General features: G+C 36.3%; 1 protein-coding gene across 5 annotated transcripts in view; it reads right to left on the minus strand.

The window, feature by feature from the left end:
• Positions 1–2,433: 2,433 nt before the first annotated feature.
• Positions 2,434–20,070, minus strand: part of ARID4B (AT-rich interaction domain 4B) — a 120,134-nt gene continuing 102,497 nt past the window's right edge. For 4 of the 5 annotated variants that reach the window (XM_019746993.2, XM_074316713.1, XM_019746991.2 and 1 more), the window contains 6 exons: positions 19,472–19,670; positions 13,237–14,445; positions 10,786–10,899; positions 8,267–8,482; positions 7,139–7,285; positions 2,434–4,196 (listed from right to left, as the gene is read on the minus strand). In XM_019746993.2, the coding sequence (XP_019602552.2) occupies positions 4,069–4,196; positions 7,139–7,285; positions 8,267–8,482; positions 10,786–10,899; positions 13,237–14,445; positions 19,472–19,670 (2,013 nt within the window). In that variant the 3' untranslated portion in view covers positions 2,434–4,068. Of the gene's footprint in view, positions 4,197–7,138; positions 7,286–8,266; positions 8,483–9,844; positions 9,995–10,785; positions 10,900–13,236; positions 14,446–19,471; positions 19,671–20,070 lie in introns of those variants that run through there. The other variant, XM_074316715.1, reaches the window with a different exon arrangement.

Here is a 20,070-nt window from a genome sequence, read left to right on the forward strand (position 1 = left end):
ACAATTTCCCAGCATTTACAAGAGGTATTATCTTGTTCTAAGCCTCCATGTATTTGCATTACTGTTACTCAGACTCTCTAGGTGTATTCTGCATCCCTATTTACCATAACTATGTGAATTTTGGTAAATTGACTTAGGTAATAAAAGATAAATACTAGATGATTAGATAAATTGAATTCAGTAGCTTTGGTGGTAAAATAGGATTTGACTTTGAAGCTATAGGAACAAACTTGGCTTTTTTAAAGTTGCTTAAGAGAAGTCACTGGGAATATATGTGATCTTTTATAGCTCACTTCAGATAAGTTCATGGAAAAAAAAATCCAACTGTTTGGCTCTGGTTTTGATTTCTCAGTCCCTTATTTTGGTTTGCCGTAACTGTGACCTTGTGGTATTGCATAAAGATGAGAAAAAAATCCAACTGTCCATATTTGCAGTTCAAGCATCTCCATCTGACCTATACAGTCCAATGAAGAAATTCTCTTCATTTTTCCTTCAGAATGTCTCCCAATCCCACTACCTAACACTAACCCAAGAATCACCTCCTATCTGGAGCACTGCAACCTCATCACATCTGGCCTTCCTGATTCTTCCTCTCCACTCTGTCCTGCACATCCCATTTCAAGTGGATCTACCTTGCATGTAAAGGTTTGCATCTCCTCTGTCATCATTGTACATACACTGGCCCCTTTACATTCTTAAGCACTTGTTTTCCCTGCCCATATAATTTAATACATACTTTTCTCTCAGATATATTACTTTCACAACTAAACCATGAAACTATTCCTCCGAGGGATCATATCTTACACGTATAAAACCCATCATATGACATTAGCCAAAAATCCATAAATAGTTGGTTAAAATTAGAAGGTTGGAGAAATGGACTCACAATGAAAGGCAGCACACACTTCTTGAGGAAAATAGTATAAAAGAGGCTGTGGCTAGAAAGTTTAAAAAAATGATCCCCACTGCTGTTCAGAACTGTTTAACCATTTAGAGATCACTTAACCCCTTTAAAGAGTTTAAAATGTAAGGATTATTTTCACAGAAAAATACAGACAAAAACATGTAAGTAATGTTAGGGAGGGATTTCATGGAATCTGCACCATCTTCCCCAATCTCTCCAAGTTTAAGAAAATTAACAAGATCTCACCCTCAGTTTAGTATTCAGTAGGAAAAAAAGATTTTGGAGAATACTGTTACAAATATACCATTTTATTATAGATTGTAAACTAGCTTGATAAAATGAAGTTTGGGTGACCAGGGGAAAACGTAAACCAATTTCTAGTAATACCATGACATTCTCAGTCTCCACAGAAGCTAGGAAGAAGTAAGGATAGGCAGGAAGAAGGCAGAGAAGCCCAAGGGTATAAACCTCAACTCCAACAAAGTTTGGAATCATTCTCCTTTAGAGCGCCGTTTGTGTAACAAAGTAGGTGATATTAGTTGTTCCTTGAAAAATAGGGTTTCATGATTGGGTAAGACTGAAGACAGTCGGGTAAAGGGAGTTGGCCAAGTGTCTCTTCACAGGCCTTCAACTTTTTAATATACTAACACAATCTCTAAGAAGGGAAGGTGCTATATACAGCATTTCCAAATTACATTTGACAATGAATTCCCAGAGCATTTCTGGGGACCAGTAATTTAGGACCTTAGGAAGCACTAAACAGATTTTAACACTCATCTCTTAAAAGTTAAACCAATTTCTGTGAAAATAAAGTCATCTCAAAGGTGCTTTAAAAATACACGTTTGAACTTTTTAGGCCTTAAAAAAGTTTATTTTCTTTCTGTTTTAAAGACAGGATATTTTCTTGGTAGCAAGTTCTTTAAACGGGGCAAAAAACCCCTATTTATTTTAAAAGCTGTGAAGTAAGCAGTGGTTCTTAACCCAGATGCATAATAAAATCACTGGAGACCTTAAAAAACAAAATCAGCATCCAGGGACCATCCCAGACCAATTAAACCAGACCAATTAAATACAACACTTTGAGAGTGGGGCCGGAGCATAGACTATTGTTTTAACAATGCCCAGTGATTCCAACGTGCAATATAGAATGCACTGAAAGTATGAGAAACCTGCAAAGGTCCATCTAAATTTAAAGACCCAAAAAGGTGGGGGACAGGGGAGCAGCTGCTGGTAATGGTTTCAAGTGTGTTAAAGAAAAAACAACTTTGATTTTCTTCTCTAGACAAATCTCCAAGTCGTAAGTATTCATGTTCAGACTCAAGCAAAACAGTGTATGCAAAGATGTACAAATGCCTAATAAATCCTATATCTGGTTGATGGACTTTTAAATTTTATAGGTAAAATATTCCATTTTTTGTATGTCAGTTAACCCCCTCTTGACAATACATGCTGGAGATATATGTTCCAATCAGTCATCACATACAGAAATGAACTAAAATTACTTAATCTTTTAGAAACAAAATCAAGGATTCACAAACTATGGCATTTTATTTCAGAGCCTTTGCTTACATTTGTACAATATATTACATAATTCTTCATTGTTTGCAGATCCTAATATATACTTTATAGCTTTTGTTCTATAAGCTTTTTCTTCAACGTTTTGCTGTCAACAAATCTTTACAGTACTGTACAAATTTGAGTAACTTGAAACCATTTTCAACAAAATTAGTTACTGTAAGCACACACTACAAGACTGAAAATGCTTTTCTTAGAAAAGTTGAATGTAAAGAATTCTGACACGTTAGCATCTAACAACAAAACGCTTTGAAATTCTCACATGTCGTATTGCCAGAAAACAAATAAAACATGCCAGCCCCATTCAAAAAAAGTACACAGAACTACAATTAAAACAGTAAAACAGTCTGTACAGTAAAGTACTGTGTATTAACAGTGCCAGGTATTAAATAGCTTGAATGAACACATCCGCAATATACAAATGTCTTACAAAGGTGTAGAATTAAATACAAGTGCCAAACAGAACAGAGATTGGAATCATACAACAGAAAGTCAGTACAAGTGAAAACAATTTTGTGTTCATTTTGGATTTTTATACAAGGCATTTTATTTTATAGGCCTACCACCCGGATTAGCTATTTATACTTAAAATAACAACTATCCTTTTGAGACAGTTCGTATCAACAACCTTGAACCATACTAATACAGTTTACTTGTTCCTGAAGTCCTCTTGTTGTAGCTCATAATAAAATAAGCAATACAAATGAATTATCTGTATTTAAGGAAAAGAAACATTTACAAGAAAACACAAAAATATAACTGTTATAATTCATTATGAATAAATATACACTTTGAACTGGCTAAGTACAACCTTTATACATTGTTTAAGATTTAATACAGTTTATTAGCCATTTTCTTTTTTCACACAATGTATTATATCAAAATTAAAAAAAAATACTGATTTATAGAAAAATGGCAAAGTACAGTAGTTCCATTCCAATTTGAAGGGGCATGAAAAGCCACTGCAAGACCTTTTAGCCTAATTCAAACCTGTAAACATGTTCAGTCTTTTTTAAAGAGAATCTTTAATATTTGGTTACCAGGATTGATGTTTGATATCCTGTTAACTGCAGGTTTTGAATTTATTACATGTGCTTGACTTATACAATTAAAGCCACCCAAAGGTGACTTGCTTTAAAAAACAATTAGCTTGTACAAATGAAAATAGGTTCATATTTTTTCATAAATAAATGGAAAAATATCAAATGCTCCAGCTTTAACAAAATACAAGGGAATACATATACAGTAAGTTATCTTACCATGTTCTGGCCAACCCAATAACTATGCTTACTGTATTGTCTCTACAGGCAGTGAAAAGCCTCCATTTGCCACAGTGGAAGGCCTTCAAGTTACCAGACACACAATTCCCAGACAAGTTGGAAACAATTATTGCTTGAGGAAAAGCAGTTCATTGTACTTTTTCTTCATAAAAAAAGTGCACTTAAGTGCCAAGTCAGCTTGTCAAGAAACAATTTTTAAATATAAAATAGTGCTTGTCTGATTTTTTTTTTTTTGTGCCACTGTGCAGTATAAAAAAGACGTGGCCCTCAACAGCCATTAAGTGCAAAGTGCTTTAGCAAGTCCTGCTGTCACCTGCACTCAACTGACATTCCATTTTGTGATGAGCTGGACATTGATGGTTCAGCTAAAGTTAACATAACAGCAGCTGTTATGGAACTGGATGAAGGTGAAGAGGAGGAGGAGGATGTAGCAGCACCTAAGGAAAAGGGAAACCAAATCAACAGTTTAATGAAACATGTGTACAACAGTAAGTACAACACTAGTCCTCTAGACTAAAATTCTGCTGTATTCTCTAAAATCATTAGCTTACAAGAGCAGTCCGTTCTCAAAATATCATAATGTAGAGAAAGGAAAATCTAGTGTATCTCAAGTAGCTAGACAGTGCCAAACTATAGAAGTTATGAAAAAGGAGAGCCCAGGAAATGCTCCTGCATGTATCAACGAGGAAAAAAAAAATCGTGTGCTCTCTATTAAGACATAAAAATAACAGAGAATAGACTTTCTGTAATAATGAAACAAATGTCAAAGAGGTTTGAATCCAATAGGAAAAAAGTCTCTATTCTACCTAATAATCTTTCCCCTCTTCCTAATTCCTGTATCTTTCTATGTCTGGAGTTTCTTATGAATTTAAATGGTGACAAGAATGGAAGGCTAACTGCTTCTTAAAGTTAAAACAAAAGGGTACCTAGCTCAATTACTGCATTTGACATAGCTGACCACTTTCCTCCTCCTAAAACTCTTTCCTTGGCCATCTTTTCATGGTTTTCTTCATTGAAGGCTACTCCTTCTCAAGTCTTGTTGATTTTGGCTTCTGCTCAGCCCTAGCTCTAAAAGTTGGTTTGCCCTAGCTTTCCTTCTCTTCTTTACTACCCACATTTCTTTCCTAGGGGATTTACTCAAGTACTAGGGCCTAAAAAACCCAGTTGCAGTAACTATTGTAAAGAGATACGCAAATGACTTGAAAACTGTATCTCTAGTTCTAACTTGTCCTCCCTGAGCTCCACCGGACATACCCTCCTGTCTGCCTGACATCGCCACTGGGATGCCCGATAGGCACTTCAGAGAGTAACATACCGAAACCAGGATGTCTGATCCTTTCTGTGCTCCACAACCTGTCTATAACCTTGTCTTCTCTAGGTCTTTCTCATTTTCAAAACTGGCACCAAGTATTCACTGGTTGCAGCCAAAAACCCGCAAGTCCTCCTTAATTCTCTCTCCATCTGCCACATTTAATCCATCATTAAGAGCTGGTAACTCAGCATTCATTGCTCTCCACCTTTACTGAAACCACCCTGGTCCAAGTCACTGTCCTTCCTACACCTACTGCAACGGGCTCTGATTCACACTGCTTCAACCACTGCCACTCTAGAGTCTACTTTCCACATGGCAGACAGTGATCTTTAAAAATAAAGTCACGTCATTTCCTCGTTTAAAACTTTCAAATAGCTGTCCATCTACTTAAAATAAAATCTGAACTCCTCATCCTGGCCTACAAATTTTGGCTTCTGCTTACCTAGCTGATACTTCAACCATATTTTTTCACCGCACTGGTTTTCCTTCTGCTCCAGGAAGGTACCAAGTGCATTCCCACCTCAGAGTATGGGTGATTTTGCCCCCTAGAGGACATCTGGCAATGTGTGAGACATTTCTGGTTGCCACAACTGAGGTGCTACTGGCATCCAGTGGGTAGAGGCCAGAGAGGCTGCTAAATATCCTATAGCGCACAGGACAGCTCCTTATAGCAAAATGGCCCAAAATGTCAACAGTTCCAAATTTGAGAAACTCTATCTTAGGGAGTACTTGCTGTTCTCTCTGCCTAGGATCCTTTCATGGACTGAATTGTGTCTCCGCAAAATTCTACATTGAAGCCCTAACGCCCAATGTCATAGTATATGGAGATATGGCCATGAGGGAGGTAATTAAGATTAAATGGGGTCAGGGCCGGCCCTGTGGCTCAGGTGGTTAGAGCTCCGTGCTCCGAACTCCGCAGGCTGCCGGTTCGATTCCCACATGGGCCAGTGGACTCTCAACCACAAGGTTGCCAGTTCAATCCCTCGAGTCCCGCAGGGGATGGTGGGCTCTGCCCCCTGCAACTAAGATTGAACACGGCACCTTGAGCTGAGCTGCCTCCCGGATGGCTCAGTTGTTGGTTGGAGCGCGGGCTCTCAACCACAAGGTTGCCAGTTCAATTCCTCGAATCCCGCAAGGGATGGTGGGCAGCGCCCCCTGCAACTAAAATTGAACACGGCACCTTGAGCTGAGCTGCCGCTGAGCTCCCGGATGGCTCAGTTGGTTGGAGCGCGTCCTCTCAACCACAAGGTTGCCGGTTCGACTCCCGCAAGGGATGGTGGGCTGTGCCCCCAGGGATGGTGGGCTGTGCCCCCTGCAACTAGCAACGGCAACTGGACCTGGAGCTGAGCTACGCCCTCCACAACTAAGACTGAAAGGACAACAACTTGAAGCTGAACGGCACCCTCCACAACTAAGATTGAAAGGACAACAACTTGACTTGGGAAAAAAAAAAAAAAGTCCTGGAAGTATACACTGTTCCCCAATTAAAAAAAAAAAAAAAAAAAAAAAGATTAAATGGGGTCATAGGGTGAGACCCTGATCCAATAAGACTGGTGTCCTAACAAGAGGACAAAGAGAAACCAGAGATTTTATCTCCCTGTTGCACAGAGGAAGGGAAATGTAAGGACACTGCGAGAAGGCAGCCAACTGCAAGCCAAGGACAGACACCTCAGGAGAAACCAAACCTGCTGACGCCTTGATCTTAGCCTCCGAAACTCTGAGAAATAAATTTGTTATTAGAACTACCCTACCTGTGGTATTTTGTTATGGTAGCCCAAGCAGAGACTAAGACAACTCTTCTCCCTCAGATTCACTCTATTCTCTTCACAGTACTTTTTACTAACTGAAAACTTACTAGGATTGTTTGGGGGTGGATTGTTTGCTCCATGAAGGTGAATATTATGATTTGAGATAATTTTTTCTTTAAACAAATTTTTCCATTTTATAGATGAGGAAAATAAGGCCAAGAGATTAAAGAATTTACCTAAAGATATACAGACATACACTCATGTGAGTCAAACTGTAGTCATAAACTGCTTTATGTTTAGTAAAGGTAAAAACACTTACTTTCTCTCTCTTTCTTCTTTAAACGCTTTCTCCTCCGATCAATGGAAGCTACTTCAGATTTTAATGACAGATAATGTTTTCTGATTTCTTGCAGTTTTTCTTGAAGAATTGTGATGCGTTCAGCACTTGTCATATTTTCTAGGTCCGCTGTGAATTTAAAACTTTCATTAATATGTATTTTTGAACAAAATTTTAACATGTAAAAGAGACAACATATAATATGGTTATAGAACAAGGTCAAGACAGAAAAATTAAAAATAAGGCTTGCATATATTTGTTTCTCTAAGACATTTTTTCTAGCCTAGAACAATGCCTGGAGCATAATATATGCATCATATTTGTCAAACAAATGAGTGTGTAGAAATAAAGACCTTATAAACCTAAGCAGATATGCTAAAAATTCCACATTCATGTACAGTATCACCACAGCGTATCATTAAAAAATCACACTTGGAAATAAGACTGGAAAGACACCAAAATGTTAAACTGTTAGCTTCTGAATGTCAGGACTATGGATAAATTTTTCTCTTTTGTTCTTATTTAGATTTTTTGAGTATGCATAATTTTTAAATTGGGAGAAAATTTTTCAAAAGCTCTACAGCAATTTTCAGTATCTTAAAAAATATTTCCCTGTGTGACAAACTCTGGGGTAGTCTCTCTTTTTTAAAAAAATTATTATGGAGCGTTCTCATATATACAGAAATACATACATACATACATATATACATACATACATATATACATACATATGTGTATATATACATACATATACATATATACACATATATATATAAACATATACCCATCATCCAGCTTCAGTAACTAGCAATTCATGGCATCTCATTTATACCCCCATCCACTCCCCAACCCCAACACCAGATTATTTAAAAACAAATTTCCAACATCATATCAGAAATACCCAATGTTGATATTTTCCTCAATTGCCTTAAAATTTTTCTTTTAGCAATTTGTTTATTCAAATCAACATCCAAATAAGGTCTCTACAATGCAGTTGGTAATTATGTCTCTTAAGTTTGGCTATACCCTCTTTTTCAGATATACTAGCATCAAGACTTACTAGGATGAAGTTTCTATGGCTTAACTATCAATTCAATATATGTCACTTACACATCTGAAAACTCCATTTGTAAACTTTGGGTAATCGATTACTGGGTTCCTTGAGATCAGGATCCTTATCACCATTCTTTCCACATTTTCCTGGAGACTGCGTCCTTGCAGGAGACTTGGTACTATGCGACTTCATCCCAGTGGAAACTGATTTGACTGGCTGAGTCTTAGTTACACTTTCACCAGCAGAAAGTTCTTCACTATCGCTACTATTCGCTGAAAGAAAAATAAAAAGAAAAGCATTAGTAAACAGAAAAGTAACAAAGAATTTGTCATAGATTTTAGTGAATAATTTAAAATTAATCAAACAATTTATTACTATAGTAAAGAACTTGCTTTATAGATCCTACCTAAAAACCTGGAATACCATCACATACAAATGCACCAGCATCTCATTTAAGAAAAACAAAAACAGAAACTCTTCTTACCTGAATTGCCAATAATATATATATTTTAAAACAAACTAATCTTTCATCATACCTGGTAGACTGTCAAATGTATAGTAATTATCTGAATGGCTTTTTATTCTATTATGTTAATATACATAACACAGAATACAGCATCTTTTAACATGACTCATAGAAACTTCTTAATTTTAATATTCTACATTGTATACATGTAACACTTTCCTACTCTTTGGCCAGAAACAATAATGCATAATCATCATATTAAATAAAGAATTCTTCAGGAATAAACTCTAAACACACAATGAATTTCTTAGGTAACTCATATCATAGCTTGTTGACTAAAAATAAACCATCAGTTTTATCCTGGTAAATATATTCAGTAATTTATGAAGAATTCCGAAGTCTATGTAATATTATGCTACATCTGCCTTTGCTGACTAAAGTCTCAGTACTAGAACAGAAATGCTTACTTAACACCTCGACAGTGTACCATGTGACTAAGTGATGGCACTGATATTTCCATCAGTTACCTCTTTCTGGATATAAAATATTATTTTAGATTCCATGAGAGTTAATTCACTTAACTAAATTATTCTCAGAGAATTGTATCCCATTCTGATTTACCAAGGTGTAAGCCCAATAACTAAATGGGAGAATACAATCAACAGCTGTATCTCTAAACTATATGAATATGTTAATTGACTTATTGAGAGGAGCCCTCTTAGGAAAGCCATTTAAATGGGAAAGTCCTGAAGACAAAAACATCATAGTGTAGTATTATCAAAAAACACTTAAATTATCCTGTCAGTTATTCCAAATAATTGATGATCAAATTGGCATACATTTATTGATTCATTTAATAGCTACCAAAAAAGAAAGTACAGTTAGGCTCTCAAAGCCTGAAAAGTATTCCAAGTAGGAACGGTACATAGCAGCTCCTCCCACTGTGGTGTTTTTGGGAATAAAGAAACTCCACCACTCTCTTACAACACATTTCTTAAGCGAGTCCCCGCCCAGTCCCCCCACTGCTGCTCTGGAAGCCCTGGCAACTCCTAGCTAAGCCCCCAAGGCTTGGCCCCACTCGGATGCAGTGGTCTGCCTCAGCCTGGCTTTCATGGCCTTGCTGAGCACAGCCGCCCGGGGCCCCAAGGGACGCCATATTCACCGCCTGGAAGTCATATGGGCTCAGCAGAACCTCGGGGAACTGGCCGCATAACCCTTTTCTGCACTGAAGTGCAGCCAAGCCGGCCGATAGCAAAGGTCAGGCAGTGGAGGTGGCAGGAGTCTCCTGGAAGAGCAGCAGGAGGTCAGTGTGGGGCACCTGAAAAAAAATTCTTTACATATTTTCTGCTTCTCACTTTGTCTACAAAAGAGAGATAAAATGTGCAGCTCTCAGGAGAAATACAGTATATATATTTCTGTAGGTCGATGGACACCCGAGTCATTGCTGAAGTTAAGTCTTGAGTTAGAGCACACTTAACCAACATATGTACCCTTCACAGCTACTCCTGGGCACGTAGTTTGGGGTATCAAAGGTAAAGGTAGTAACTGGATTAACTGCTGGGATTATAGCTCTAAAGCTATCTTGATTGTTCTCTTCTAGGCTGGTTTTGCCTTGAAGAATTACAAAACAATCAATTCTATTGTAATAAAAATAATCGATAATTGAAGCATTTCATAATATGTGATATATATAATGGCAAGTGGAAAGAACTATGGAATATAAAACTAGCATAAAGATGTTGATATTAATATTATATTGGCTGTTATTTTAGAAAAGATTACCTGCTCATTCATCAGCAATCAATACCACTGCTGACTAAGACTGAACTGCTTAATCCTAGAATTTACCTAGGATCAGAAAACTTCTGTGTGACTTTTTTGAGGGTAGTGACAAAATTAAAATACTGAACTATCCCACATCCTGAATATCCTTTTATTAATGAGAAAAAATAATATATCTGCCATAGTTTTTAAAATTATAGTTGACATGCAATATAATATTACTTTCAGGTGTACAACAAAGTGATTCAACATATATATACCTTATGAGGTGTTACCATATCCGCCATCATTTTTATATTTTAAAAAAATTAGAGGTTTCACACTTACTGCCTTTTCCCTTCTTTTTGTTGTTTACCACTGTTGCTTTATGGCTTCGTTTCTGCTTTTTGGATGCACTTCCTCCTCCCTGAGCTTCTTTCACTCTTTTCTGACCTGTACAGGCTACGATGGGAAAGAAATTATTAAGTAACACAAAATAAAATCAAGCTTTTCCTAGGTATAAATTAATTCCACGTTTTAGAAGCACAGGACAATTTTGAAACTACATATGTTCTTTATAAAATTTATGAATTGTAGAAATTACTATAATTTAAAAAATAAATTGTCATTAATGAGCTGAATTATTGCATATAGTTAGTTTTTTAAAAAGCAAATGAAGCATGAACATGCTTCTTAGAAAAATCGGCTATAAACTGAAAATAGTTTTCAACATAGTATTGGGAGTTTATGAGTCTAATAGTAATTCAATAATAGGCATATCTGAAAATAAAACTGAAATTTATTAAAACTCAGTAAAACCAAAATATTAAGATTTAATTACTGGTTAAAATATTAATGATCTATCTTATAATAACATTAATTTTTAAGAGGTATGACATGAATGGGATAAATTTTACTAGTAATTCACACTTAGTTATATTACAAATTTATTTATTTTAACGATAACTTAGTTCCCAGGGCACTGGTTAACACATATACCATTCACAAATCCAGCAGAGTAGTTCTAAGAAATGTTTCATTTTCCTGGTAGGAAATTGTCCCAAAACATTAAAAATGTCTCCCTTTTCTTCAAGGACTACCCTAGTCCTACTTCTCCACTAACCTGGTCTGATGCCCAGGTGTCACTGATTAATTACTACTCCAAACTGCAGTTTCTATACATTTTTCTGTATTACTAATTTGGTCCTCAGCATCTACTGGGCCTCTGTATCTTTCTAAATATATGTATTTTCTCCCAGACTATACAGGAAGCTCTTTTTCCAGAAATGCATAAAGTCCTATTTTATTCAGTTCCAATGTTGGATAATATAATGACATGATATAATTAATATTATAAAATTATGCCATGTTTGCTACAGGAAAGTTTCTTAGTCCTTTTATCAATGGTAAAAATCAACCTTGAGTATTTAAGACACGTCTTCCATGATCAAAAATGGAACAAGCAGTTACGCTAAATTTGGGAGTAGTTCTCAAGTTTCTTACTTTTTAACCTAAAGATTAAGATTCACTAGGGCAATACTGACCTAGTCTATCAGAAGACAAGATAGCATAGCTCTTTAAAAAATATATATTTTAAGCTTTCATAAGATATGAAGAACATGATACGATACAACCTGTTAAGAATTATAGTTATTAAAACTTTACTTTATTGTCAAAGCCTTTCTAATTATCTGTGATGAAGGCTTCTTCAATTCTGAAGATTATTTACGCCTGGACAATTCAGTTCCATGAGATAGTATGGCACCTAAATATATCACAGGAGCTGTATGTTTGAATGTGAAAGAGACAAAGAATATCCCAATTTAATTGCAACTATATTTTTTATTTAATATTTATTTTTCAAAAAGAACTGTTTTAAGTCAAGATTTGAGTGATAATGTCATGTCAATTACATCTCAATAAAGCTGACAAAAACAAAAGATTTATATGAAAAATCTTGGACTTAACTAATCTGATCTAGATCACATCTCTTTACTTAGCTCAAAACCTAAAGCTAGCATAATAAGACCTGGTATGTTACATAAATTACATACCCTCGTGTTCTATCTGTACAACGGAAATGTGTTTCAAAGCCAAGTGTCAGCCTAGAGTATACTGATTTAAAGACACCTGAATGAAGTAGTTGATAAGAAAAATGATGACAGGAGTATAGCTATGGCACTATCAAAAGGTACTAATACTTTTGGGAAGTACTAATTTGAATTTCCACTTTTAACAACTTCACGGAAAATCAAAAAAGTATTACTGTAGGTCATTAACATACACATCGGTCCTTCAATTTGGTAGCTATGCATCTAAGAAAGCATCAAATTCCTTTACAAACTCACACAAGTTAGTCAGGCTTGAAAATCAGTTTGACACGGTTGTCTGAGGAAAGCAGTGCCTGGACAGTTGGTTGCTCCAAACCCCTACATACAGTATTTGGTTAAGGGTGGAGGGGTCTGTCAATAAATCAAAATCTTTGTGAGAAACTGTACATTACAATTGCAAAAACAATGTTACAGAAATATATTTAAGCTGCTCATGCCATAGTCAACCGGTGTACAATGAATTTTCAAATAGGTCTGGATTTGGACCTAGGTACAAAGGACATTAAGTCCTTCTCAAGCTCTGAAATACATTCCACTATTCATTAGTCAAATTATCTTTCCAATATCCATTTTTACCACGTTCACACAAGTATTTCACTTAAAAACCTCATGTTCTAATGAGAGGTGCTGAGAAAGCAGACTGCGAGGGGAAATCCTAAGATGCGGCCGCAGAGTCTTTGCTCCTCACCTTTTTCAGGGTGCTCTGGCTCTGGCTGGTTACTACTGCTGGAGCTCACACTCGCATCAAAGCCTGCTGGCGAGCTGTTCCCTTCCGACTGCAGGTCTTGGAGCTCCCCTGCAACACTATCCACCTCGATTGTGCTATCGGTTTCACTCTTGATACTTCGGACCTCTTCTTGGTTTGGAGCCAGCGCTTCAGACACGGTTACAGAAGACTGCTGCCGACCGGCTTCCGTGACAGTGACTGAGGAAGGCGATTCGGGGGTGGTAGGAGGGGTATTTAGCACTGAATTACTGCCACTACTTGGAAATTCCGCTTTTTTGTCACTGGCTACCACTGCTTTATCCTCAGCAGCCTGATTGTCGGCAATGGCCGGTGTTGGTGTTTCTAGCTCGGCGCTGGGGGAGCAGCTCTCTTCCTCGGCCACGGTCTGCAGTGACCCCTCTGCCAGGCCCTCCTCTGGGGCAGGGTGGGGTGGGGAAGCTGCAGCCTCAGTGTCAGAGTCTGAAAAAAGCTCCTTCAGCGTTTTTTTAGGCCACTGTCCCTGAATACTTGACCAGACATCTTTTCGATCTTTAGCTCTGCTGTTCTGAAGTCTTTCATCAGAGTTATTTAGAAGTTTTATCCTTTTTTCTGCCACTTCTGAAAATCCCGAATAGAAACCAGTTGTCCGTAGAGATTTTCTTTTTTCCTCCAAACCATTGTATTTCTTAGTTGGTGTCAGCTTTGCTTTAGATTTTTCTTCTTCATCTTCGTCTGAAGAGCTGTTGCTACTGTTTTCTATGCAAAGTGATTCTTTGTTCTTGGCCTTCTCGTCCTTTTTGCTGGGTGATCCAGTTTTTGAACACTCCTCTGTATTGCAATACCTTCTTTTACCACGTTTTACTTGTGGCTTTGAAGATTTATCTGTGGTGTCCTTCTTGACATCCTTTCTCTTTTTTGTGACTTCATCTTCTTCATAATCAGTATCTTCGGATAATCCTTCTATATCTTTTCTTAATCTCTCTGGAGATTTCGATGCTGGTTTAGATATTACCAAATTGGCGTGGACCTTGTTTTCTTCTAGCAAAGACGAACTGTTCTGCTCTTCTTTTGAAAGGTCACTCCTGGGGTGCGTTAAATGGTCAGCCTTACACTCCTCTTTGCCATTGCTGTCCATGTCGTGCGTACCTGTCTCATCCTCCTGCTCACTGTCTTCAGCAGAACTTTCCGAAGCTAGAAAACAAGAAAAACAATGAGTATGATAAAACTAGCAATGCTTTCTCTGTGCCAGGCATTTCATAGCACACTAGCTCCTATATTTATAGACCCCGGTTGCCAGGTTTTATTCTGTTGTAAAAGTGAGGAAACAGAGCTGCAGAGCTAAGACACTCCCCCAATGATGAAAATGCTCTATGTCACTGGGGGGGCAGTGACACTACTGTATACTTTTGCAATAACTCATCAAATTGTAAACAAAAAAATCATGAATTTTTGTCAGTAAATTATACCTCAATAAAGCTGATTATAATAAAGTTCTCCAATTTATAAGCAGAAAATAGTGGAGTAAGGATGTAGTAACAGGCAGTTCTCACTCCAAAACCTGTATTGATATATAAGTGTAGCCTTCATTTTCAATGTCGCAATAATTATTCAAAGTTTTTGTGAATATCGGGTTTCCACAATAGATACTTAAAGAATGACACAATTAAGTAACTGATAATCTTATATAAAAATATTTATATATTTCTTAAAGGTTATAGTCAATAAATTCAATTACGTATAAAAATAGCTTTTATTATGATTTTTACAAAATGTTTATTGAGAAATTGCTCCCTACCAGGTACTTTGATGGGCTTTGCACAGATCATCTCATTCAATCTCACAATAACCCTGTGAGGTGTTTGTTATTATCAGCCTCCATTTTATAGTTTAGGAGACTCTGTGGCCTTGTGACTTCTTCAAGCACCAGAGTGCATCAGAATGACCCTAGGTGATTGCAAGGCTTGATCACAAAAGGCCAGCAGTTTCTCACCTTGTTCACTGACCTCCCTCCTAGAGCCCTTAGAGAGATTCAATCATCCCAAAGAGCTCGAAAAAGTCAAGATGAAAGCTAATTGTAAGTCATTTGACTCCAGAATTTAGAATCTTAACTGCAACACTCTACTGAGAAATCCATGTAATATATATGGTTAAAACAAATTCAAACTCATAATAAAGCACCAACAGTTGTTCTTTTTCTTCCTTCCCCATCCTCTAGTTTTATAACTAGTTCTTCTGATAGTTATCATCATCTCTTAATAATATTCTATGTGTAGATTTATGAAGTTTAGCCTGCTATAAGCAATGAGAATTTTCTCTTAATACCCCATTGCCCTTTTGTCATACTTTCTATACATGTTTAGTTAATTAAATGTAGTATTTATAACATGTAAATGTAGTTCGTTGCAGAAATAAATAGTATACTTCCTTTCTTGTACAGCCTTTTATTTTTCTAAGTTTCCAAAAGTTCAGTTCTCCACGTTATGTCTTCCTTTTTCATGTCTTTCACAAATTTATTTCAATGGCTCCATTAAGTCAAGCATTCTATCCGGTTCCCTTAGTCACCAAATCTCTACCCTGGAGGCCTATTTTCTGCTCCACTAGCTGGCTGCTCTTGGGGTCAGCTCTAACAGCCTCATCCCAGAATCCCCTGCACTGCCTTCTCTTGACCTAGACTCACAGTTAAATAAATTTCCCATCTTCCTTTTTTTTCGGTTTATTCCCAAATTGCGATGGAGCACATTATCTAGTAGTTTCCTAAAACAGGTACATGGCAGATAAACACTCTTAGTCCCCACATGTCTGAATACATCCTTATCTTCAAACTTTATTGTATAACGGCTAGTTTAATCAGGTACACAATTCCAAGTTGAAAATTACTTTCCTTCAAAATTTTGAAGACACTGCTCCTTTGCTTATAGTGTTTAAAACACTACTTTCATTTGTCTTCTCATTCCTGCGTAGTGACCTTTTTATTCTTGCTATTTTATAATTTCATAATAATGTACTATGGCATGGCTCTTTCTTCATTACTTCAGGTGCATAGCGGGCTCTTTCTATTTAAAGATTTATGCCTGTCAGTTTCCTCTTTTAGTTACTTGCTAATTTCTCCTCCCCCCCCAAGTCTTATTTGACACTAGTGATATATACATGTATATATACATATACATATGGAGAAAGCGAGAGGGCCAGCACTATACATAACTCGCTGAGGCATAAGGTACAAATCAATAAATCAATAATATAGTTGTGAGACAGCTCATAAGAAAACCCTAGCTGGGTTTTTAGTTCTCGTTTATTTTTTAAAAATCCAATTGCTTTTCACAGTTACATATACTCAGATATGCTGTCTTCACAGCTTCTTGTTTCCCTGTGCTGTTTGATATGATTTTAGAAGCACTTCTAGTGTCTCCCCATTATAAAACACGAAAGGAGATATAAACATATTCAAACAACAGTGGTCTGTGTATGTGGTTACTTGTTAATTTCTCCCCCTTGTTTTCACTGTTCCTAGATTGATACTCCGTGTCCCTTTTTTCTAAAATTTCCATCACTGCTTTCTTGTATTCTATGGGAGATTTTCTCAACTTGAAATCCTAAGTGGTCTACTGAATTCTAATTTCAACTTTTAATTCCAAGTTTTTCTTGTTCTTTGTTCCTTTTTCATTACATCCTTGGTTTCAGATACTCACAGGTTCTCTGAAATTATTTAATAATCATAAGACACAGGTTCTGAGATTATTTCATAATCAGAGAGCTAATTAATAGCTCATTTCTGTTACCTTCATTATCTCTCTCTTCAAAGGCCATTTCTTCCATTTGTTTTAGTTTCCATCTTTTATGTTGGAGCCCTCCTTGATTATTCACATTTAATGATGACCTACTAAAACTTGACTGGTACCACTCTATTGACAGGACTTATTAATGGATATGCTTTCAATTAGATGATTCATCAAGGCTCTGGTTTACTCGAGGGCATCTCTAGTGCCAAAATGTGGAAGACTGTTCTCTGGAGGCATTCAATTTCTCCACAGAATTTCAACCACCATCCACCCACCTTTCTCATTCTGTTGAGCCCATCTCATGCTGAGTGGAGAAATTCCTAGCTATCTGTGTTCTACACTCACACATGGGATCAATTTTTTTATATATATGCATATAGATACACATACATATTCACAGCAACAATCATATTCTACCTGGAAATATCTGAAGTGTCTTGTATTTGATCTATGGTAAAAAAATAAAGTTTACCAAGGAAAAGAGAATATATGAAAAGAATACTTATGTTAAAAATATGCCAATATGATGTTCACTGTTGAATGGTTTGCAATAGGAAAAATAATGGAACTAACCTAAATGTTTTTTATCATCGACAAATTAAACAAGTCACATATAAAGAATCAGGAATTGGACGAGCTTTGGACTTCACAGAAACAACACTGGAAGCAAAAAACAATTGAACAATACCAATAAAATAATGAAGGGAAAACTTCCAACCCAGCTAAACCACGAATGGAATAAAGATATTTTCATACGTGCACAGTCTAAAACATTACCCTTCCTCTTAATCATTTGTTCTTAAGAAGTTACTAGAGAGTGTGCTCTACCACAATGACAGTATACCAAAAAGGGTGAGAAAAGACATGAGATCCCAAAAACAAAGGAATTCCAAGGACTACATTAAAGAGAAACCTCTCAAATGGGGTCTCCCCCGGAAAAGAGCCTTGCACCAGGGGTAGAAGGCCAGCAGTCCAGACTAGCACAGTATTACTTCCAAAGAAAGCCACATCGAGGGCTAGCACCACCAAGATGCCTGCTGGCCCCTATGGTCTTTGAACTCAGATTCTTTATGTGTATGTAGCTTGTTTTAACCTTCCAGCTCTTCCCACAAAGGGCCAATACCGGGATCGGCTGGTAACATCATTTTACCCAGCAGAAACAGTCTCGTGACCTACCCCTGATTGGTAAGCCCAGGATCAGAGAAGATAGAGATGGCTTAGCACCCCTTAAGCATGTCGCTGTCGGTCATCCACTATGACAACGTCTGGGGTTCTGGGCAGTGAGCCCTGGTGTTTCCCAGACCTCCCGTATGACCTTGCCCCACCGAATTCCTTTTGAGAGGCTTTTATAAACTCTCAGAGGCTGAATATGAAATCAGAATATGACCTGGAGACGATTCGGATAACATTCTCAGGGAGCCTTAATCTAAGTAGAAATATCTTTTCTTATAGATAGCTCGGCTTATGCTTGCTATTCAGTTTTTAGAAAAACTAAACAATAACCTCTTTAAGAATGCATATATGTTTAATACAATTCTAAAGAAAAGGAAAGGAATAATTATACTAAAATCAGGATATTAATTACTTCTGGGGAAGATGTTCAGAATTCTTTTCAGTAAATACTATTCGGTTATCACTGAAGTAGACATAAATATGTTCATTATTATTCTTTAAATTATATATATTTTCCATATACTGTTCTGTATGTGTGATGAATTAGAAAGTTATGAAAAATGAACTTTAGAATATTTACAGCATTTGGCTTATTGAATGAGTTCATGTAAATATCTGTCTGAAATAAGAGACAAGAAACAATTTCCATTACACTCAAAATAAAACCCAAACTCTCTTAGTTATGAGAAATGTAAAATCTTTTTATGGAGAAACATTCTTTCACCTCATTTGACAGAGCAGATCCCCTCCCCACCCCTTTTCCCTGCGAGTCAGATTTACTAAGTCTCCCCCTCCAGTCCTTGTCACTTTTTATTATTTGATAGTTGCACCCCATTCTGCCTTAAATATTAAACAGTAATGCCACCATAAAAGAGAACATAATAAACATACTCAAGACCAGCAAAGTTAAATATTCTTTACAAAAAAATTCAATATAATTTTATAGTTTGGTATGTAATACCATAATCCATGCTTTATAATGGCAACAGAAAAAATGGTACCTGAAAAAAAGTATAGTTACAGTACAATAGGTGAATATTAAATTTTAATTAAAATTTATGGTGCCCTTGGATCTACTAATAACAGAAATATTTCCAAGCCTAAATCAATAGCTGATTTTATTTCAAGGAATAACAGAGCCAAAACAATTCTGGTTCAATTAAAAAACAGAATTTGATAATGTCACCAAATTACCTTTTTAGAATTTTGATTTATAAAAACTAAAAACAAACACTCGTATAGAACAGGATGTTTGCTATATTTACCTTGAAGTCCATTAAGAATAGAAGTAATTTCTATGGATTTAATATGAGCTGTATCGGAGTTTTTGGCATCAGTAAGATCCAGCTTAGATACCATTTCAGGTGATGAATTTGTCTGAAATGGTGGTTTTGACAAGCGCCGAAGTTTACAGTTTTTAGGAGAATATTTTTCATCTTTGTCTTTTTCTTTGTCTAATTTATTCTAGGTTAAGAAAAAATATCTCATGTTAGCCATAATTTATCACGAGGCACTATTAGTAACAATGTTAATATTCATTTTAACTCAGTTATAAAATATATTATTAAATAATACAAAAAGTATATAAAAAGCCCCTCAAAACAGCCAGCTATTTTTTCAAGTTATTTAACAAATACTGCAGCAAAAAGTTTTTGTCTGATATTTATATTTAAATAGTGGAAATAAATGAACAATCAGATAGGTAATTAAGACTAGCAAAGCTCCATACTGCTAATAATTGGTATTACGACTTCTTCAAAATTAAATCATAATAGGCTTAAATATTCATTTAAAAAAAGAAACTCAATTTCAGTCTGGTAATTTTAAAATCTGGAACATTCTCAACATAAAATGTGGGTTAGAA

The sequence above is a fragment of the Rhinolophus sinicus genome, linkage group LG12 (genome assembly GCF_036562045.2).
Source record: "Rhinolophus sinicus isolate RSC01 linkage group LG12, ASM3656204v1, whole genome shotgun sequence".
Classification (NCBI taxonomy): domain Eukaryota; kingdom Metazoa; phylum Chordata; class Mammalia; order Chiroptera; family Rhinolophidae; genus Rhinolophus; species Rhinolophus sinicus.